A 21,284-nucleotide genomic window follows, 5' to 3' on the forward strand; every position below is an offset into this window, starting at 1 on the left:
CGTGTGTGTGTGTGTGTGTGTGTGTGTGTGTGTGTGTGTGTGTGTGTGTGTGTTACAGCTCTGGAATAAATCACAGTTCAAGTTCTGCCCTTATATTTCTTTAAGTGTCACGATAGGAAGCTCCATAAGGTGATGCTGGCCTCCCTTCATTTCTCCTCTTTGAGGAGATGTTAATGCCATAAGGGGGTTGGGATGATATTTTTGTCCTGTTCATCTTGTTCTTGGACATTTAGATAAAGTGTAGAGGATGGAGTAGCTCACATCTAATTTAGGTTTATATGCCATCAACAAGATGGCCAATAGGCAAGTTTGTTTCTCCACATTAATTCAAATGGAGAGTGGAATTGGCTTACCAATGTTACAAATTAATCCTCTTTTCCATTAAAAAGAAAGGAAAAGATAACAATACTCCTTCTGTATTCTAGACCGCTGCTGTTGCTCTGGCCAAAGCTGTTCATGAAAGATTTTTTGTCGGAGTTATGGAACCTCAGTTGATGCAAACGTGAGTAGCCTTTTCCTTAAAAAACAAAAAATTGGGGGGGGGTGCACCTGGGTGGCTCAGTGGTTTAAAGCCTTTGCCTTGGGCTCGGGTCATGATCCCAGGGTTCTGGGATCGAGCCCCGCATCAGGCTCTCTGCTCAGCGGGGAGCCTGCTTCCTCCTCCCTCTCTGCCTACTTGTGATCTCCGTCTGTCAAATAAATAAATAAAATCTTTTAAAAAAAACAAAAACCAAAAACAAAACAGAACAAAACAAAAAATTGCTATTTCATATTCTGTTCCCCACTAATGACCTGTCTGTTACGCCCAGTTCTGAGATGGGTATCCTGACCTCGACTGCTCTGCTTCATCGCATTGTTCGGCAAGTAACCTCTGATGTTTTGCTTCAAGAAATGGTGTTTTTTATCCTTGGAGAACAGAGGGAACCGGAAACTCTGGCCGATATTAGCAGACACCCTTTAAGACATAGGTTAATAGAACATTGTGATCACATATCTGATGAGGTAAGTGATATAAGATTTAGAATGGGGCTTTGAAATATGGTTTTATGGTGTTTTGAGTATAGCTTCTTTTTTGGTGTAGCTTTAAAAATCAAAAGCATGACTTATAGGATGGCGAGAAGAATCGTTTGTTCAGAGATGTTTTTCAGTTAGCCTTTATCACTTTGGTTTCAGATAAGCATAATGACATTAAGAATGTTTGAACATCTTCTACAAAAACCCAACGAACACATTCTTTACAACTTGGTCCTAAGAAATCTCGAAGAAAGAAATTATACTGAGTATAAGCCTGTGTGTCCAGAAGATAAAGATGTGGTGGAGAATGGATTGATAGCAGGAGCCGTGTAAGTTCTCACCCGGGCCTGCAAGCTTAGCATTTCCTACAGAACTGTCATCTTCTCTCTCCTGCTTCTCTCCCTTATTCATGAAAAAATGCCTCTAACAAGATTTTTGAAAATAAAATTTAGATGCCATGGTATCACCATCCCTTTAAATCACAAGTGGTATTCGTTAAATGGAACAAAGTCAATATATTCTTGAATCTGATGTTCGTATCAAATGTTTGTTTCCCTATAAAATGTAATTTTTTAATTCTTTTATTAGCAAAATCATGTAATGTTTTGTAAGAACGTGGCAGAGAATCTTCTGGTTAGAAAATGTAATAAAATGTCTTTTTATACATCATTAAATTGAACGTAGAGATCTGGAAGAAGACCCATTATTTACGGACATTTCGCCAGATAACACTCTGTCAAATCAAGAATGGCTTAGTTCTTCACCCCCTGCTACTCCAGACCACCCCAAAAACGATGGGAAAACTGAAGTCCATAAAATTGTAAATAGGTGAGTTGCCATATAAATTTGACTTCCATCTCTTTTGCTTGGTTTTATAACCTATAATAGCTCTGTTCTTAGATTGTTATGGAGACATACTGTAAATTCAGTCCTCCCTTCTTTAAAGATTGTATCAGCTTTTTGTCATGTGTATATAGCAAGCGACAGCCTAGGGGCAATAATCCATATCAAAGCAGGAAAGCTCTACTTAACATAGAAACGGGTAATAGTGGTTAAATAAACCTTCAGATGGCCTTGCTTTTTTATTTACTTATTTAAAAATTTTTTTTGTTATGTTAGTCACCATACAGTACGTCATTAGTTTTTGATGTGTTCCATGATGCATTATTTCCATATAACACCCAGTGCTCCATGCAATATGTGCCCTCCTTAGTACTTTTCTCTTAACATAAATAATCTTAAGTCGTTCCCAGTTGGAACAACATGGAGAATGCCCAGTTTGACAAATTGCACTTCTTAGTCATGTACTCATGTATGCTAAGCGTAGGACCATTCCCTTTTGATACTTTGGTTTTACCTTTTTTTTTTTTTTTTTTTTTAAGTGCCCCTTCTCTGGCGATGTTCTCTTTCTTCCTTGATGTTCTCTTCCTTCCTTCGCAGCGCTGTCACTGATGTGCCTGGTGCTGGCAGGTGACTTTAGAGAAATTGCATGTGGCTCAAGATGCAAAATTAGGGTGACTAAAAATCTTGCTTTCAGTTACTTAAGAGCCAGTTTCCCGACATGGACGGATATCGTGGCAGTCTGTCACTGTGCTGGAATGTAAAAGATCGTTTTAGGCTTACTTCTGCTTCAAGTGGAATGAGTGATTATTAAATAAAACCTTTGAGATATGAAAGAGTAATCGATCCGTAAAAGTGATTCAAGATTAAGTACTGAATTGTGGGAGTATTTCTGTTATTGACCATGGCTTTTCTTATCTAAGTTTTCTCTGTCTGGTACCCGATGAAGCAAAATCGTCCTACCATGTCGAGGGCACTGGATATGACACCTACCTCCGAGATGCTCATAGGCAGGTAAGTGAAGTAGTTAATTTTTGGAAATGAACTCTAATGAGTGCACATACACACTTTGTCCCATTGTCCACAGTCATTTCTCCAAAGGTTTCCCTCAGCAAGACCTGGACTCTCTCTTGTTACTTTAACTTTAGGCAGGTGACCTTACTTTGCCTTGTACTGACTGTCTCTTGTCTCAGAATTTCTTTATGCTGGCTCCCCTCCCCCTTTTCCCTTCCCTTTGTCTCCCTCCCCACCTCTTCCCTTCCCCTGTATCTCCCTTCCCCCCTCTCCCCTTCCCCATTCCCCCCCCATTCTTCTTCCCTTTCTTTCCTTTCTTTCTATACTTTAAATTATATCTACCCCCCATCCTTTTCCGTACTGATCCAAAACATAACTTCTCAATGATTCTGCCCACCGCCCACCCTTGATCCCAGTCCCCAGGCATTGCCCTGTCCCCTTCTCCACGTCTTTTCTCACCTGAACAGTATGGACAAGTGCCGTGCTCCCTCACTCCCTGCACTCCCTCCTCCAAGCCCCCCTCAGCTTGCTACCTCCCTGATAGGACTCTGAAAGGTGTCCTCTGAAGTATTAACCTTCATGGCCTTCTCAAGGTCTCCTTTTCCTCTCTCTAGCATTTTACAGAATTCCCAATTTTAAAAATGTCTCAAGTCAGAAAAACGCACATTTAATTTTCATTTAAATCCTTGAGATTGCAGTGTAGTGTTCTGTACAATTAATTTGCATGTGCCTGTAGCAGGAATGCCAGTCCAGATGACTGCATGAGTGACCGGAGCTATTGTGTAGCTAGTGCCTTCAGGGACAAGAGAGTAAAAGCAAAGATGAGTGGTACCAATCTCAAGAGAATCAGCTGGATTGTTAAGCTGCATTTATTCTTTCTGTAAAGTTTCATTTCCGTTTTCCGCAAGTGCAGTTATTATGGGTTGTTTCAGAAATATTAGATCAACAAGAGGGATAAAAAATGTTTAAACTACTGCTTTCTAGGTGAGAATTTCAGGCATGTTAATGGGAACATGCTTTATTGAATATTGGGGCGTGGTTTAGAATAGAAAACTGTCTGCTGAAAGCCAAATCATTTAAAACTCACAAAATACTGAAGAAGCTGGCTTTTTGATTGTTTTAAGTATGTTTTTCTTTGAAGAGTTGAAGTAGTTAGTACTTCATGGTGAGAATGTGATTTGTTTTAATTTCACGTAATTTCCAAACTAGAGAGGTCAGAGTAATGTCGCTTTGTTGAATAAGGGGAACCTGAAAAGGGCACAGAAAACTGTGCTCTAAATTTGTTTAAACTCGGGTAAATTAAATATTGGGGAAGACTTTTCAAATTTATTCTTATTATGTGAGGTCCTGTGCTTATCAAAATCCATGTTGTTTACCCCAGTGGTAAACTGTATAGTAAAGGACTAGTTTCTTACTAATTCCAGTCTGTCAATAGACCAACAGTTGGGTAAAATATAATAAAAATGAATTAATAGAAAGATGAAAAAAAAACAACAAAATACCAGCCCTGATTATTTTATTAGGTTCAACAAACATAAAATTTGCTCTGTTAAATGCAGTAGAGGTTCCACATGCCGACTCTCAGTGTGGTGCTCTGCTCACTGAGAGGGTAGCAGACCGTCTGCAGAGCGCGCCCCCACGCAGCACGGCTTTCTGCCCTGTGCTGGAGGAGAGCCAAGCCCGCCTTCCCAAAGACGTGCATGTCTTCATCTCTGTGCATGTAACGTTTTCAAATAGATTTGAAAATGCGGCTAGGGCTTACTGTGATACAAATAAGGAGAGTGAAATTCCTCTGAAGGAAAGCACATGCCTATTTTTTCATCAACGTATGTTGGTACTGGTGCTTATAAGCTTACCAGGGCCCAAGTTAGCCTGTTCCCTGAGTCCCTCCCTCCTCCACCGGTGCCTCCCCGGCTCGCCAGTGCATTCTTATATGCCTGTTAGAGGAAATAATTTCCGTTTGATCTCAATTTGTTCTGGTTTGTTCTTTAACGATGCAAATGTTTTTCCCTAGTTCCGGGACTACTGCGCTATCTGCTTAAGATGGGAGTGGCCTGGGTCTCCAAAGGCATTGGAAAAGTGCAATTTAGAAGCTACTTTCTTTGAAGGTCATTTCTTGAAAGTTTTATTTGACAGAATGGGAAGAATTCTTGATCAGGTAATAAGCCTTAAAATACTGATTTTCACATTATTTTGCTACCATTCACCATGAGTTCATCTCAAGTCTTAGTTTAGCTCTTTAATAAAATAGTTTTGTTTTCTTAGTTTTTCCGCTAGATGACTTTTTCATAAAGCTTGATTGCTGGCAAGTGGTGCATTTCTGACACATTGGTTATATCCGAAATTTTTTTCAACCTGATGGCTGTTACAGAATCCTATATTTTACTTCTCATTATAGAACATTGTCTTAATAACCTTAACACATTTTGGAGGTGAAGGTGGTTAGAAGACTTTCTTGTCATGACATAGAAACCCTTTTCTTTTATTAGGACAGTTAGCACAGATACAAATTGAGTCAACCTTGTAAAGCTCAAGTCAGAGGACCTTAAATGTCATTTCAAATGGAAACCCTGAGCGCTCTGGTCTCCTTAAAATGACAGAACAATATTAGATGAATCTGCTTCTTCAGACAAAGAATTTATGAATGATATTCACTTTCATAAGGGGGAGGTGAAATGAAAAAGGTAAATTTACTTATTCCCAAGTAGATAGAAAACACCATCAGCTGGTATGTTGCTGTGTATGTCTGGCTGTCAGGAGAAATAAATTTGGGATTACAGAAACCCTCCCTCCCTTTCTCCCTCCCTCCCTCCCTTTCTTCTTGACAAATGAACAAAGTGAGGATAGAGCTTTGAAATGCTTTACAGCCTAGGAGATACACTTGAAATAAAACCACCTGGCATAATGCTTGCCTCCACACAGAAATTGACTTAGCCAATGCGGAATTAATTTAAAATTGTATATGAAAGTACTTGTTCTTTTTTAGCATTTTAGTTAAATATTTATGTGAGCATAGGGAGTTCTAAAGGAAATTTACTCCCTAAGCAGGCTGTCTTCAATACCCAGAAAGCCAAATAAAGAAATGATAATTTAAGAAGTATTTCATGGGGTTAGACTTCAGTCAGTACTGTGTCTGGTAGTAATCAGTAAAGAGATAGAGTAAGTCCTTTTTTCTTTTAACCTCTTAATAGCAAGTGCTGTGTTTCTCATTTTGGTCCATTGGTTGCGAAATCCAGCTCTTGTGGGCATTAGGCTGTAGCCATTGTATCCATCCTATACATCGTGGCTGTGGAAGCCCCCTGGGTGGCAGGGTTCTTCAGTTCATTGTGTTCTTTGTGCTGGTTTGCTAAGCGTCCTTTGGATCTCAGGTATTTTCCCCTTTAGTTTGTGGAGTGCTCAGAATATCCCGAAATGCTTTAAAGCTCTTCTTATGTCAGCAGCTAGCACGTCACAGCACAGAGCTGATTCCCGCACGCTGTCCCAGCCGATCTTCTGTAACCCTGTCCTGCTAGGCAGGACACACTTCTGGTCATGCTTTGTCAGTGAGGAATCCCTAGTCGCAGTTAACACGACTTACTGCTAGTTCACTACAGGCCCCAAACCTTTGGTCTTCAAACCCTTGATTTTCCAAGCCTTTTTTGGTAAGAACGTGATGTAGTCAGATCTCAGAGATAGTCGGGAGTCCTGGTGTGCTAAGCGTGCTTGGTTTAGTTTCATTTTCTTTCTTTTCTAAATGTGTTTTGTTGAGAATGATGTTTGCTTGTATTTTCCTGGTAGAGAAATAGGGCCAGGGCAACCAGCCTGGGATGAAACATTCACTACAGATAATTAGTGAAGTAGCTAGTTTCCTGTATGTATAATTAAGAAATTGTGATTCAAGTATTCATAATACTATTGTGTTGTCACAATGTTAATTTTTCTAAAATACCATATAACAGAAACCTTTAGTATCATTTGTGATGATTTTATAAAGCTAGTAAAATGCTGAGATCCATAAGCAGAATGTAAAGACCACCAGGGAAAATGGAGGCGGCAGGTCCCACTTCTTCTCTCTGCTGGGGCTTGGGCAACTGTGCCACTTGTCACACTTTCTTCTCGTTAAGGTGAAGCTGATATTACTTGCTGTAACCTCCTACTTGATTTGCTTCTAAGAATTAAATGAAAAAAGCAATTTAAAATACTTCTAAAAAAGTACAGGAGTAAGTCAAATTTTATTGTCCTAAAATTCAGGTCTTGTATTTAGTGTGAGCTCAAAGGTGGGCCAAGTCCATTTGATGCACCAGAAAAATCTGGTTAGCTTCCATTCCAGTGAATACTGTATGTAAAGTAGAAAATGAAGAGATCCAAAGTAATAGTTATAAACACTCACTGTTAACCCAGGAAAGGGTTATTCATATTAAAGGAAAAAAGTCAACTCATTTTAAAGTTATTACCATTATGAAGTAGAGACTGTTTCAGATATAGGACGATTTCTGTATAGCTGAGATTTGTTTCCATTTTCACATTAAAATATAATCTGAGTCAGCCTTAAACTTCTTAAACAACCAAGGACATAGATTCTTGTTCAAATAAAATGAAAAACCAAAGTAATAACCTATAAGGAAAATACAAAGTTTAAGTGGCAACTTATTACAGCCTTGCTGAAAGCCAAATTCTGTTGACTTATTTAAGCTCCTATAAATGACAGAATTTAGTGACCTAAAAATCTGAACTACCAGAAATCAAGTCACATACAAAACTGTACTAAAGTTATATTTTAAGTGATTTTGTTCACATCCTGGACCAAATGCATTCTTCTTAAGGATTTTAAAAAATGTCTCCTTCGTGCCTAAAATACAACTTCATGTGAATTCGTTGTTTACTCTGTAGTGAGTCCTGGAGGCTGTTCTGTTACACGTTGTCACCAGGCTGGAGAATACGCCCTTCTGGTTACCTTCCATAGGAATAGTGTCTCCTTTCATTCATCTTGCTTGAGGCTCGACCGTGACTAAGAGTAACTTAGGGATACTTTTTCTTCTTTCAGAAAATCCATGTTCATGAATCTCACAGTAAAAACAAACAAACAAACAAACAAACAAAAAACCCGCTACAGGTGGGCTTATAACATAGGACTAGTGGTTTCCCCATGCAGCAGCACCTTTGCTGGCTTCTGGCACATGGCTGTAGCGTTTGTGGTCTTCTGAATGCCAAATGTTCACTTCTTAACTGCTGTTCATCGTATCAACGGTTGTTGTTGTTGTTGTTGTTTTTTAAGATTGTATGCATTTATTTGAGATAGAGCAAGAGAGAGAGAGCCGAGGGGTAGAGGGAGAAGCAGGCTCCCCACTGAACAAGGAGCCTGACATAGGGCTCGATCCCAGGACCCCAGGATCATGACCTGAGCCAAAGGCAGACCCTCAACTGACTGAGCCACCCAGGCGCCCTATATATCGAGGGTTTAGCAGCTGCTCAATGAAAGGAGTGAAGCAGGCAGAGTCTGTGGTTAACATTCATCCGTATCAAATCCCTTTTCTCTTCCCCAAGCTCAGCACAGGTTCCTCACTCGCCCTTAGCCCTCCCATGGAAGTCAGTTTTGTCTCAGCCAGTCAGTTTCCTTTGGCTGCTTAGAAGAAAACTGGAAGGAATGAGATTTCTGTTGAAAGTTCTAGGCGTGGTAATAGCAGCTGTTTTTGTACAGTGTGCCTCTTCCTTTGACTTTGATGTCGTCTCTAAAGCATCTCCAAGCTGCTTTCTCTGTGGAGTAAACAGATTAAAAATCAAAAAACTAGAATTCAAATGAAATTGTGATACGACATACAAAAATTATATGAGGAATTGTACCCAGATGTATAAGTGTTTTGGGATAATTAATGCTCTTGCAGTAAATGAGATGATCCTTGTCTGTAATCACCATTTTGAAACTTTTCATTTGCTGTGAGGCATGTTGTAGTCATTTCTATCCCCCAAACTCTCCTGCTGCTGAGAAGGTTCCGTGATGTATCTGACTTTATTTTATTGTGTACACGCTCTTGATAATTGGCAATAATTGAATAATCTAAGAAATGAAAAATACCATTTCTAAAATTAGACTACCATATTTTTTTAAAAGATTTTATTTATTTATTTGACCGACAGAGATTGCAAGTAGGCAGAGAGGCAGGCAGAGAGAGAGAGGGAGAAGCAGGCTCCCTGCTGAGCAGAGAGTCCAACGCGGGGCTCCATCCCAGGTCCCTGAGATCATGACCTGAGCCGAAGGCAGAGGCCCAACCCACTGAGCCACCCAGGCGCCCCTAGACTCCCATATATTTTATTAAGATTTTATTTATTTATTTGACAGAGAAAGAGAGACGCAGCGAGAGAGGGAACACAAGCAGGGGAAGTGGGAAAGGGAGAAGCAGGCTTCCCACTGAGCAGGGAGCCCGATGCGGGGTTGGATCCTAGGACCCTGGGATGACAACCCAAGCTGAAGGCAGACCCTTAATTAAGCTGCTGAGCCACCCAGGTGCCCCAGGCTACCACATTTTAAAAGATCTTTAATACCTCCCCTTCTATCTTTGGTCTTCTATTCGATATGTCCTGTATTGCTGTTATTGTTACATATGACACTTTCATGGGTTTTGGTGACTTTTTGAACACTTTCATTGATTAGAACAACCTTTGTAAAACAAACATTATGACTCTGTTATATATTTTCTTCTGTACATCTGTATGTATGCTGCTTTTTTTTCTCCTAAGTTTTAGCACTGTGAGATATGTACTTTGACTAAGATGGTGAGAGCCGACTTAGTTATCAGTGTTCTCATTGTAGAAGAGCGTGTGGAGGTGGACATAAGATGGAATATTTTCCTTTGTTGGAAAGACAAATTGAAATGGTAAATGAAATGCTCAGGTATATATGTTATAAATAATGTCAGATGTCTTTTTGTTTTTTACCTCTCCGTAGCCATATGATGTAAATTTACAAGTCACCTCCGTGTTATCTAGACTTTCTCTCTTCCCTCATCCGCACATACACGAGTACCTTTTGGATCCTTATGTGAACCTTGCTTCTGGCTGTAGATCCCTCTTCTCTGTCATCGTCAGGGTGAGTTCTTGGTTTTGTTACGTTCTCTATGATTGACAAACCCTGTGATAAACATGTCCATTAACATTACTCACCATTGTATGTGCTTAGCACTACGTAATGGGAAGCACTATTTATATACTGTCAAGAAGTCATTATTTTACTATAGCATGTGGAGAAAAAAAGAAAAATTGGTAACTTTTATATTTTAAGGAACAGGTGAGTCCTTTGCCAAAGATGGTTATGTGAATAGTGAAGGGTGACGCTCTTCATTTAGTAATAGGAAGTTGAGTACTTCTTTTTTTTGTCCTAAATTCTGAGAGTCCCTGTGAGGTTGATTTCAGGAACACAGTTCCTTTTGTCCCTGATGCAGGTTGTCGGAGACCTGATGGTCCGAATCCAGCGTATTCCAGACTTTACTCCCAAGCTTCTGTTAGTCAGAAAGCGATTGCTTGGCTTGGAACCTGAAGGCCCCATGTAAGCCAGTGTTTTACCTGTATTTTTATCTAAAAAAATTCACCCAAACTTGATGAAATGCTAGTATCTCACATTGACTTATTGCTTGCTTTCCTTTTACCAGTATTGACCACATCACATTGCTGGAGGGTGTGATCGTGTTGGAAGAGTTCTGCAAGGAGCTGGCGGCAATCGCTTTTGTGAAATACCACGCTTCCTCCACACCGTAGACAGCCTCCTGCAAGGAACCACGGGAGCGGAACTGCAGTATACATTTCATCCAAAAGGACTCAGCTTCACCCAGCTGAAAGGATAAAAAGCCTTTTTAAATGAAGTACTGCTGTAAACTGGACAGGACCATTAAGAACCCATTGAGTGGACATTCTCAGTAAAATGTTGTATAATGTTTTCATTGGCTTTACCATAATGGTTCTATATGTAAGATTGCATGTCCTTGAATCCAGGATACAATCAAAGGAACTTCAGGAAATAAGCATTTCTAATGCCTGTGTGAAAAGCTGCAAAATTTCCGATGTCATGACTTTGATGATATTTCTGTTATTTTAATATCCTTTTAGGTAGCAAGGCATTTTGACATTCTCTGGGACTCAAATGCTTATATTCTTTTGGATTAATAAGTAGCAAAGAAAAAAAACAAACTAATTTTATAACTTTTTAAGGTCAGAATTCTTATCAAACAAAATATGAAAAAAACTGTAAATGAGAAGAAATACAATTCAGAAACCATCAAATGAGTTAGTAGGAGATAAAAATGTGTAGAGCACCATTAACTTTCTTCAGCTTTTCTAAGAATAACGATTTAATATGATAAAGAAGTTCTTGATTAATATAATATATATTTTTTAAAGAAACGTTCTTTTACTCTTTGGTGCACATAGCCATGTTAGTGATTGATTTTCACGTCTGGGTCCCAGTATACTTAAACTGTGTCATTTTTGCAACAATGTTGAATTCGTGCTCTCCATTGGTAATGTTTGCTAAAATAGTATTTTTTTAAGCCAATGAACACATGTTGGGTTGAGAACCTTTTTTTTTTCTTCTATCTGTCCCTCTCTGAAAGTTGCTTTATAAAAATTGCTTTATAATTTGATTTCTTATTGGAATACATGGTAGTGTCCAGGCGGATAACTCTTAGGCAGCAATCAAAATGCCAGTGGGCCTCCTCAGTGTTTACAGTTTGAATGTTTGTTTCCATGTTGTTCAGTCTTTTGTTTTAAATGATTCTAAAGAGATTTAAAAAGAAAACCAGTCTGTCCTGTTTACACGTTAAGGAATTTGGGTGAATTGGGTCTGCATGAAGGACTGCGTGTTAGGTTGGCCAAGCCGCGCCAGGCATGGCGAGCTTCTCCTGGATGTACCGGATGCCTTGTGCGCATCCGCTTTCCCTTCTGCCTTCGATGATGTTGTCACTCAGATGTTGCTTTTAAGCTTCCTCCTTCCTCTCCGCCTCCTTTTTCTGTTGAAATGTTAAGCAGCAGCACTTTGCGCCTTACCTTTCCATTGACTGATATTTTCCTGGGGGGAGCGGATGATCGAACTTTCCAGCTTGGAAGGAACTGTTGCCGCTCCTTGTAAGAAGTTGTCTTGTGTAGCGTCTTCGCAGACGTACATCATGTGGGACTTGCAGAGGAGCGTGTTTTACACCTTCTGCTGATTTTGTGGTATTTGTTTTTCTGATTTATAGTTAGTTTTAGCTATCAGAACAAAAGAGCAAAGGGTGGTGAATATTCTTGGCTCTGGAATGCTTCCCAATGTTAAGACTACGTTTAATCCCAGTCTTTGTTGGCTCAGTCTAAGCACACTTACTGAGCAGAACAAGGGAACAAGGGAAAAAACAAAAGTGGAAGATGGTTACTTTGTGTGTGATTTTCTTCGAATGATTTTTAATGGTGGGAAAGCATTGATTGTTCAGTGCTCGGTATTTATTGGTCAGCCCACGCAAGGACCACTGCAGCATTTCCATTTTAGACCTAGTTGTTGTCTACTTTGATGTAGGTTTCTTTAAAATAAGGCATTAGGAGATATTAGATATTTCTTAATGTTTTTGTAGTGCTCAGTGGGTGTACAAGCAATATTACCTCTCAAGCCAGATACTGTTTTATCCTTGAGTTCACAGTGGGACCTTAGAGCTAATACATGACGCCAAGCTCTGAAAAGCTTTAACTTTTATATTTTTGTCTGTGTATGCTGCTTCTTAAAACATAATTATTTTCCTAAGTTATTGTAATGATTTTTGATCTGTAGTCAGCTAAAGCTGAAGGTGTAAGTTGTTTCTCTTCTAAGTTTCTCTCTTTCTTTCTTCTTCCTGTTTAGTTCAGACAGACCTCGAGCCAGCACAAGTTCTCACAGTGAGTCGGATTTGTCAGTGAAACAACGTGCTATATTACTAGTCTTTTTCATACTGTCTTGGAAAGCTAAGTATTTGCATTACTCAGTACTTGCAAAACAGTGACTTCAGTGCACTGTGTTGGGTGGAAGGTACCACCTTCACAAATGATTGCCATAGCAAGTTCCAAGCTGAATTTTAGCCCTGCTTCACATTAGTATAAATAGGTATGCACATTTTTTTTAACTTTCTAACAGTATAGTCTTTGACTTTATTTTTAGTAATGAGCCACATTCTTTACTTGATAGAACTCAGATTTGTCCTAAACCAATTATCATTGTAGTACTCACATTATAACTATGTAATGTTCTCATAATGTATCTGTCTGTGCAATATGGAAGCTATGAGAGGATTCATAGCCCTTTGGTTTAATTGTACATTATTATGTGGGTACATGTATATATATATATATGTGTGTGTGTGTGTGTATATATATCTATATCTATATATATCTATATATATATATATATAGATATATATAGATATAAGGACCAAAATCCTTAGCTTGCTTACACTGTTGCTAGTGTAAAAATTGTTACACTTAATTTTACGGGGCACAAATTATGGAATTACTTCATAATTCATGGTGACATATTTCCATAAATTACCGTATTAATATACAGTTCCCATTTAATTCTGAAGTTCAGAGGTATTGACAGAAGCTGCAGTCACGTGCTGAAACCACAAATTATATGGCAGTTACATTTTGGGTTGTATAATTAATCGAAATATGCATGTCCTTGTGACACTTGATATGTTAAAACATGATAGATAATCATATTTCTGGGCCCTGTAAAATAGTGTTACTGTAATACTCTGGCCTCCTGCCTTGTTTACATTAAACAAAGAATATTTGGTAAATTTTTCTATTGAGCATTGTATAGGTTACTGACAGTATTACCAAGGCTGGAATTCTTGGGCCATCTGTGAAGAAAAACTCTTCAGATGGCGATTGTGTACCTACTATCTCTCCAAAAGGAGGTTGTGATTAAGTTCAACTTTTTGTGCTAATGATGCATGCAGGACTAAGAGGGATAATCAAAAAATAAATAATGTAATTTAAGCAAAGTGTCTTATATTTTTATAGAATTCTAATTGAAAACATTTTATTCACTGATAAGTCTAAAACAGTAATTCATCATGTACAACAGGATTTGGCACACACTGAGGCATCTGGCCGGCTCTGTGGGTGGAGCACGTGATTCTTGATCAGAAGGTCGTGAGTTCAAGCCCCTGCATTGGGTATACAGCTCGCTTAAAAAAAAGAAAAAAGTTTATGACACACAATCATTCATGGGTCACTACAGCATTGATTCCAGGAAGAGAACAAAAAGGAACAGAATCAGAATATTTGTGGAGGGGAATGTATAGCTTGGAAAATCCCCCTGAGTGAGCCTCATTATAGATCCTCCACTCCACTCCTTAATGGTAACATCCTTAAAGGAAGAAATGTTTACACAAGTCTTAGAAAAATAATTCATTGTAGGCATTATTTCTTAATATATTTGTAACGCATATAAAAATTGTTTTCTTCAACTGACACGTGGCTTAAAATTAGACTCTAGGTTTATTCCATTCATTTGAATATTTGCCAAAGTGCCCTAATTGGAAACTGAAAGAAACACATAATATATGGCATAGCCAGGGAGAGAAAAAACGTAATTATTAATCCCACCTACCCACGATCTTTCCGGCCACTGTTACTCAAAAAAGTTTGTGGACTTAAAGAGGAGAATAGGTTGAAAGGACGTAGGGTAGGTAGGTTTAGGCACTGAGGAGTTGAAATTACCCTTCTTGCTTTGAGCTGCTATAAAAGAAAATTGCATTTTAGGGATGTATAATCAGATCCCGAGTCCAAAAACCTGGTTCAGACTGAAACTTGTTATCTCAAGGGAATTTAAAGAATTGACATAAAATTGTGAAAGTCAAAATTTTGTGAGTAACTCTCAAGTAACTGTTCTACCTCTCTCAAAATAAACAAACAAAAAATGAGCCAGCAGAAGCACTGCGTGACAGTTTGATGCCAAAGGATACGTGGTTGGAAGAAATGGAATAGGTTTTAGTTGGTCTTCGCTACGAAAGTCGTTGCTCATGGGCCTAGCTCTTAGGAGACTGGCTTTCAGTTTTACTTGATCTATACCTGACTGTGCATATCAGGGAGACCCATCGAAGTCTGTTTTGTGTACACTCACTGCTCATGGTTTATTGCTTGCCTCAGAGGTTTTTCTGTGTTATAACAGCATTTCTAAACACGTCAAAAATTGCCATCCAAAACAATAATTTGGTTATTCAACAAATACTGAGAACTTGTGATGAGCCAGTTTTTAAGGTGCTGGGAAAATAAGAAGCAATTTCTGCCCTCAAGAAGTCACGGTCACAGGGGAGAAGTGTTCCGTGTGCTTACACAAATTCCAGCCCACATTGATGAATGCTGTTAGTACCCTAGTGCTGGGAGAGCACAGGGAGAAAGAAGTAGTATTAACCCTTGAACAACACCTGGGGGTTAGGGATGCTGATTCCCCCACCTTGAAGTCAAAAAACCTGCATATAACGTAACAAAAATTGTCAACAGATATTTTCTATGTTATGTGTATTATATATTGTATTCTCACAATAAAGTAAGCTAGAGAAAAGAAAACGTTACTAAGAAAATTCTAAGGAGGGGCGCGTGGGTGGCTCAGTGGGTTAAAGCCTCTGCCTTTGGCTCAGGTCATGATCCCAAGGTCCTGGGATCGAGCCCCACGTAGGGCTCTCCGCTCAGCGGGGAGCCTGCTTTCCCCTCTCTCTCTACCTGCCTCTCTGCCTACTTGTGACCTCTCTCTCTTTCTCTGTGAAATAAATAAAAAATCTTTTTAAAAAATCATAAGAGAAAGTACATTTTCAATACTGCACTACAGTCAAAAAGTCCATGTGTAAAGTGGACATGTACTGTTTAAACCTGTTGTTGAAGGGTCGACTGTAGTGTTAGAAATCACTTAACGGGAAAATCTACAACTCAAGTTTGACTGAATCACATTCTTACCTAGAACTAGAAATACGCTGGGTATTCTGAGAAGCCAGAACCATAAGGTCAAGTCAGTGAGAAATGGAACACGGTTCTCTATCCTGTTAACTTTACCACAATTAACTGTTTTGTTTCACCTTCCTCATTCTGAGATTGGTATAAAGCACCAGCCCAAACAATTGTGCTTTGGGGCCCATATTTTCTCAGTTGGTGAATAGTAATAAACTGTTCTGATTTAAATGACTCTTTCTAGAACTTTTACACAGAGAGAAGGTAAAAAGTCAACCGAGTCTCTCAGTCCTGAAATTGAAGGCTGAGGTCAGGCTACAGAGCAGGACAACCCGGGGGTCATACCTGCCAGGGAGCAAAATCAAGAGACCTGACATGTTTCCCTTCCTACCCTCATATATCTGGAAGTAGCCTCAAAGAATTACTTGGTCTTCCAAGGGTGAATCAGGAATTGAAGGAAATTCAGCTTACTTTCTAGTTTGATATTTTAATCTTATTCTTCACTCTGATTAGACTAGACAGTGTATCAACAACAGAAATTCTCTTTTTAAAAGGGGAAGGGAGGAGAGGAGATATTGAGGCAATAATTCTCTCTCTCTCTCTTTTTTAAGATTTTATTTATTTGAGAGAGAGAATGAGCAGGGGAGGAGCAGAGGGAGAGGGACAAGCAGACTCCATGCTGAGCACAAAGCTCCTGACCTGAGCCGAAATCAAGAGTCAGACGCTCAGCCTACTGAGCCACCCAGGTGCCCCAAATTCTCTTGACTCTTGATGACTAACCAAATCCTGACATGAAAGGAGGACCCAGTGGGACTACCAGAAACTCAAGGCACTACCATGGGTTACTTTGCGCTCATTTGAGGAGGTGAGGGAGAGGAACGAGAGAAGATGTCCATTGACATTTGTAGCTGTGGTACTCGTGTTGTTAGGTGCATTCATTTGCATGTGATCATTCTATTAGTTCTTAACAAAGCGTTTAATTCCTATAATGTGCCAAGGGCTTCAGGGACAACATTCAGGGTAGTGAATCCAAACAAGCCCAGAACACATCCTGGGTCAAAAAGACCCCTGTTTTTCAAAACACAGTTTTTAGGTTGAGAACTATAATCTCAAGCTTGAGGAGCTGGATGTGGTTCAGACAAAAAAAAAAGAGCAGGTGACACGCCCAGCCCGTAAGAGTAGGGAAGACAAAGCAAAGGCATCTCCAAGTCTGTTACGGCCTCAGGCCTGTAATTTATGAGTAAGGAATCATAAAATCAATTTCACTGTAATGCAGACAGATGAGATGGCATACAAATTCACTATAGTCTGGATGAAGTTATATTTCAAAGCCCTGAAGACGAGATTCATTTATGTAATAACACGAGAAATGTATTTCTCATGCCACTCACAAATGGAATAGCATGTTGGGTTTTAATTGATTAGATTTCCCCAGAGAACCATGTACTGAAGATTTCTAGAGGGAAACAAATTAGCCATTCCTTAAACATTATTCTTCCATGTTTAAAATATGCTTTCCTTCTTAAATCTCTTTATCCTGTTGCTCCTACCAACAATGTAGCAAGTCACAGAGCATTTTATGGCTCTAAAATCTTTGTGGGCTGCTTCAATTATTAGAGTGTCCTACGGTCTTTATGTCCATTCTGTTTTAGCAATTATTAGACAATACATCATCTTTTTCTTGAATTGATGGTGAGCTCCCACAGAAATGGAAATTGAGGAGAAAACGTGTACTTTTAAGCTATAAATATTAACCCAACAGTCCATGTACCTTTGGACTCCTTGACAATACATGGGTTCCATTTTATAAAGATTTGCATTTTCCCTAAAATGATCCAAAGTGAGGCAGCTACAAGCAAACCTTTCCCTGAAGACTCTGTTAGCAAGAACACATGACTCATTGGAAGTTGAGTTCAAAACCACATCCTAAAAATAATAAGAGCCATCAATGCAAATGTGTGTAGCAATTTCCGAGTGTTTTTCTTTGGAATTTGACATTAGAATAAAAAGAATTTTGCATGATTCTTAATGTTTGGAGTGTTTTCATGCATAACATATAATTGATATTCATTGAGTTGGGTATTTCGAAGAAAAGGCTGATACATATCTTGCCAAGTTGTGTTGCTCATTTATTATCATTTTTATTTCACGAGAAAGAAGACGACGAGGGAAGTGCAATTAATTTGACATGCATTTCACTATCAACACCGTTCTGAGGCTATTGTGAAAAGTTCTTTGTCCTCATACAGTATGCCACTGCTCTACTTTCTGATACAAGCACATTGTATTTTGATCTTTCCTCCAGTAAATGATATGATCACACATTCATAACTCCTTAGAGATCTCACTAGTGGCCTTTTTTTGGTTAAGAACGGTGTTGGACAGATGTAAATGCTGAATTTTTCTGCTGGTGTCCGGGTTATATTTGGAAAGAGCGTGCAAGTTTCTCAGACTCTGCATTATATATATAAATACATATATTTATCAATTCAGAAATCTCCACATCGCCACGGAAGCTGATCCCTGCCTCTTACCATGATTAAAAAAGAAGGTATTTCGCAGGGGTAGGTAAGCGATCCTCATTATTTCTGTTCATCAGACCACTGACGGCTAGAAGCTATTCCACGTAGACAAAGGCAGAGCTCTGCGTTCCTGATAGAACTTTCCAGAATGATCCTGCTTGAAGTGGAAAAATCTTTCTAGCTAGTCACATAAAACACTATAATCAAGTGTTATGTTTGTCGAGGTTGAGGTCTGAGGTCCAAAATAGATTGTTTGTCCTGGGATTATAGTAACATCACCCACGAAGCTCAGCCAATGTTTACTAAAATCTTGTCTGGCTGCAAGAGGAGGGAATTTCAAGTAAGTGCCCCCCTTTGAGAAATTTGCTTTTCAGAGTAGAGGTTGATAAGGCAAGCTCTGTGCAGGTTATCAAGCTATTGTCCCTCAGTTCCAAATCACTCTTCTGTGTTATGATGCTGTGCTAGGATCCCACACACTAGATTTCTCCTTTCCCAGCTGGCTTTCTACCAGGTTTTGGCAGTAAGCGTTTCTACAGCGAGAAGGGGAAATAGGCGGAGGAACTTCTTTCTTTGAGTTTGCTTGCTGTTCCGGACATGTCACCTCAACACGGGGTTCAACCTCTGTATTCTTTAAGCTCCCCTGGAGGCAGCATGGCAGCACCTTCCTCGGAGGCCCGAGCCTCAGCTTTCCAGAACCTTCCTCCACGCTACCAGGTCCGTAATCCCTGCGTCTTCCCTTCACTGTCTTAGCCCTGGGATCCTGCTTTCTGGGTTAGTATTAATGGGTGAAGTCAGTGAATGACGCGTGTTCCTCATTTAGCACCCCCCAACCTTACTACAACTAATTCCCATATTAAATTCCCTCCACTGAAATGCCTGTGACACAGTTTCTGTCTTCTTGACAGGACCTATCTCAGTGGCTGTATATTCCATTACCAAACCCAGCCTAGGGACAAAAGTCGGCACAAAACTTTCCTAGGATGCTGATGCTCCCCTCGTTGACAGTCTTTCTCAATACTTTAATGAAGACATTGCCACCTGGACCCCTTCAGGGGATATGGTAGGGTATTCGTGCCACACATAAATCCACATCCTTATCTCCCTGGGTCTTTGGATTAGTTTTCTACATGAAACCAGGAAACTATGGCATCTCAAGTCATTGAATGTAGGCCACTAATGAGAATACATTTCATAGACTCAGAAAACCCCTTGGGCCACTTCCAGCTGGGTGAACTAACACAATCAAGCCAAACTCAGGTAAGTGCCTCCAAGTCCATGCATTTGACCTGACTGAATGTTCTATTTTATCTTCGTCTGACTCTATTCCCAATAAAGTTATGCCCACCTCTTTCAATACTGTCCTCTTTGGAAGCAAATGCATAGCCTACAATTTTTTTTTAAAAGATTTTATTTATTTATTTGACAGAGATCACAAGTAGACAGAGAGGCAGGCAGAGAGAGAGGAGGAAGCAGGCTCCCCGCTGAGCAGAGAGCCCGATGCGGGGCTCGATCCCAGGACACCGGGATCATGACCTGAGCTGAAGGCAGAGGCTTTAACCCACTGAGCCACCCAGGCGCCCCCAATTTTTTTTTTAAAGTAAACTCTACCCTAACATGGAGCTGTAACTCACAACCCTGAAATCAAGAGTCACATGCTCATCCTACTGAGCCAGCCAGGTGCCCTCATAGCCCACAATTAAGAAATGGGGTGTTAAATTCTATTTTCTCAAGGCCGGAGAGGCTACATGAATTATTTGGAATTCTTCTCTAAGGAAAATTTGCACCCCCCCATTTATTTGTTCAATCATTTGTTCAATTTATGTATTTATTTTGAGAATTACAGAGAGAACATGCATGAGTTGAGAGAGGGGCAGAGGGAGAGGCAGAGAATCCCAAGCAGACTCCACACCAAGTGCGGAAACTGATGTGGTGCCCAGTCTCGGGACCCGGAGATCGCGACCTGAGCCAAAACCAAGAACTGGGATGCTTAACCGACTGAGCCGCACAGGCACCCCCATTTGTTCAATCATTTATATCAATATCAACTCATGGATCTTTATCTTATGCTTTGAGTTATAATCCAATACTGCTTCATCGGTTTTGTTGCTCAAATTATTCCAGTCTGGCCACTGGGAGCTCTTTCAATTGGCTCCTATGCCCCTTTGACATCCCCCATCGAGGAAAGGGTTTCTGTCTATTTTTGAACATGTCCTTACTTCCTGCAAGGTGCAAGAAATGTATTCCCCATGCCACTCACAAATGGCAAGGAGCAAGGTGCTCCAAGCTCATCTCACCTATTTCCCGCCCCAATCCTGGAATCAACAATTTCTTCAAGGAGCACCAGGGCCATTAAAAAAATTGGGTTCTGTAGCATGTATTGAGTTGGCATGGCACATTGGGTCCAAATGGACTAAGAAAGGCTGTTGGACTAAATGCATGGTATTTATTGTAAATCCCTTCCAAACTGAGCATTCTTAGGTCAGGCTAAAGGACGTTGATACACGAACAGAACTGTTTAGAATGGGTGACACAGTGGGACAAGCAGTACAATGTATTCAGAGACAAGAGTGTCCATGTTCACAACACAGAAATCTCCACAGTCACCAATATTATTAGCTGGAACATGGCCACACAGAAGACTTTAATTTCAGACTTGTGTTGTTTCCAAAGGAATCATATACAGACGGGATCAAAAGAAGTTTTTCGAATACGGCTTTACACCTGTATCCCATTACCTATGGTGCACTGTGAATTATTACTTTCTAGAAACCCTGTCATTAGTTTGCAACTAGAACAATTATATTACCCGCTATCTTTTGTGTTAAAAATATTAAATTCCTAACGATAATCATTCACAATCAACTACAATTTTTATGACCTTGTTTTTGCATTTCTTCACTTCACAACTTCTGGGAGACAACCTCGGCCTCTCTAGGCCACGGAGGCCTGTGTATTATGGATTTTCCGTTCTTCTGA

At 39.8% G+C, this 21,284-nt stretch overlaps 1 protein-coding gene across 1 annotated transcript in view; it reads left to right on the forward strand.

Annotated features, from left to right (window-relative positions):
• Positions 1-13,201, forward strand: part of LOC111145110 (family with sequence similarity 160 member B1) — a 34,040-nt gene extending 20,839 nt beyond the window's left edge. Inside the window, exons 9-17 of the mRNA XM_022499758.1 lie at positions 426-502; positions 810-1,002; positions 1,174-1,343; positions 1,699-1,842; positions 2,778-2,868; positions 4,883-5,026; positions 9,791-9,931; positions 10,284-10,387; positions 10,491-13,201. Of these exons, the coding sequence (XP_022355466.1) occupies positions 426-502; positions 810-1,002; positions 1,174-1,343; positions 1,699-1,842; positions 2,778-2,868; positions 4,883-5,026; positions 9,791-9,931; positions 10,284-10,387; positions 10,491-10,596 (1,170 nt within the window). The 3' untranslated portion in view covers positions 10,597-13,201. The remainder of the gene's footprint in view (positions 1-425; positions 503-809; positions 1,003-1,173; positions 1,344-1,698; positions 1,843-2,777; positions 2,869-4,882; positions 5,027-9,790; positions 9,932-10,283; positions 10,388-10,490) is intronic.
• Positions 13,202-21,284: the final 8,083 nt, after the last annotated feature.

The sequence above is a fragment of the Enhydra lutris genome, unplaced genomic scaffold (assembly GCF_002288905.1).
Source record: "Enhydra lutris kenyoni isolate GAN:26980312 unplaced genomic scaffold, ASM228890v2 scaffoldscaffold12, whole genome shotgun sequence".
Taxonomy (NCBI): Eukaryota; Metazoa; Chordata; class Mammalia; order Carnivora; family Mustelidae; genus Enhydra; species Enhydra lutris.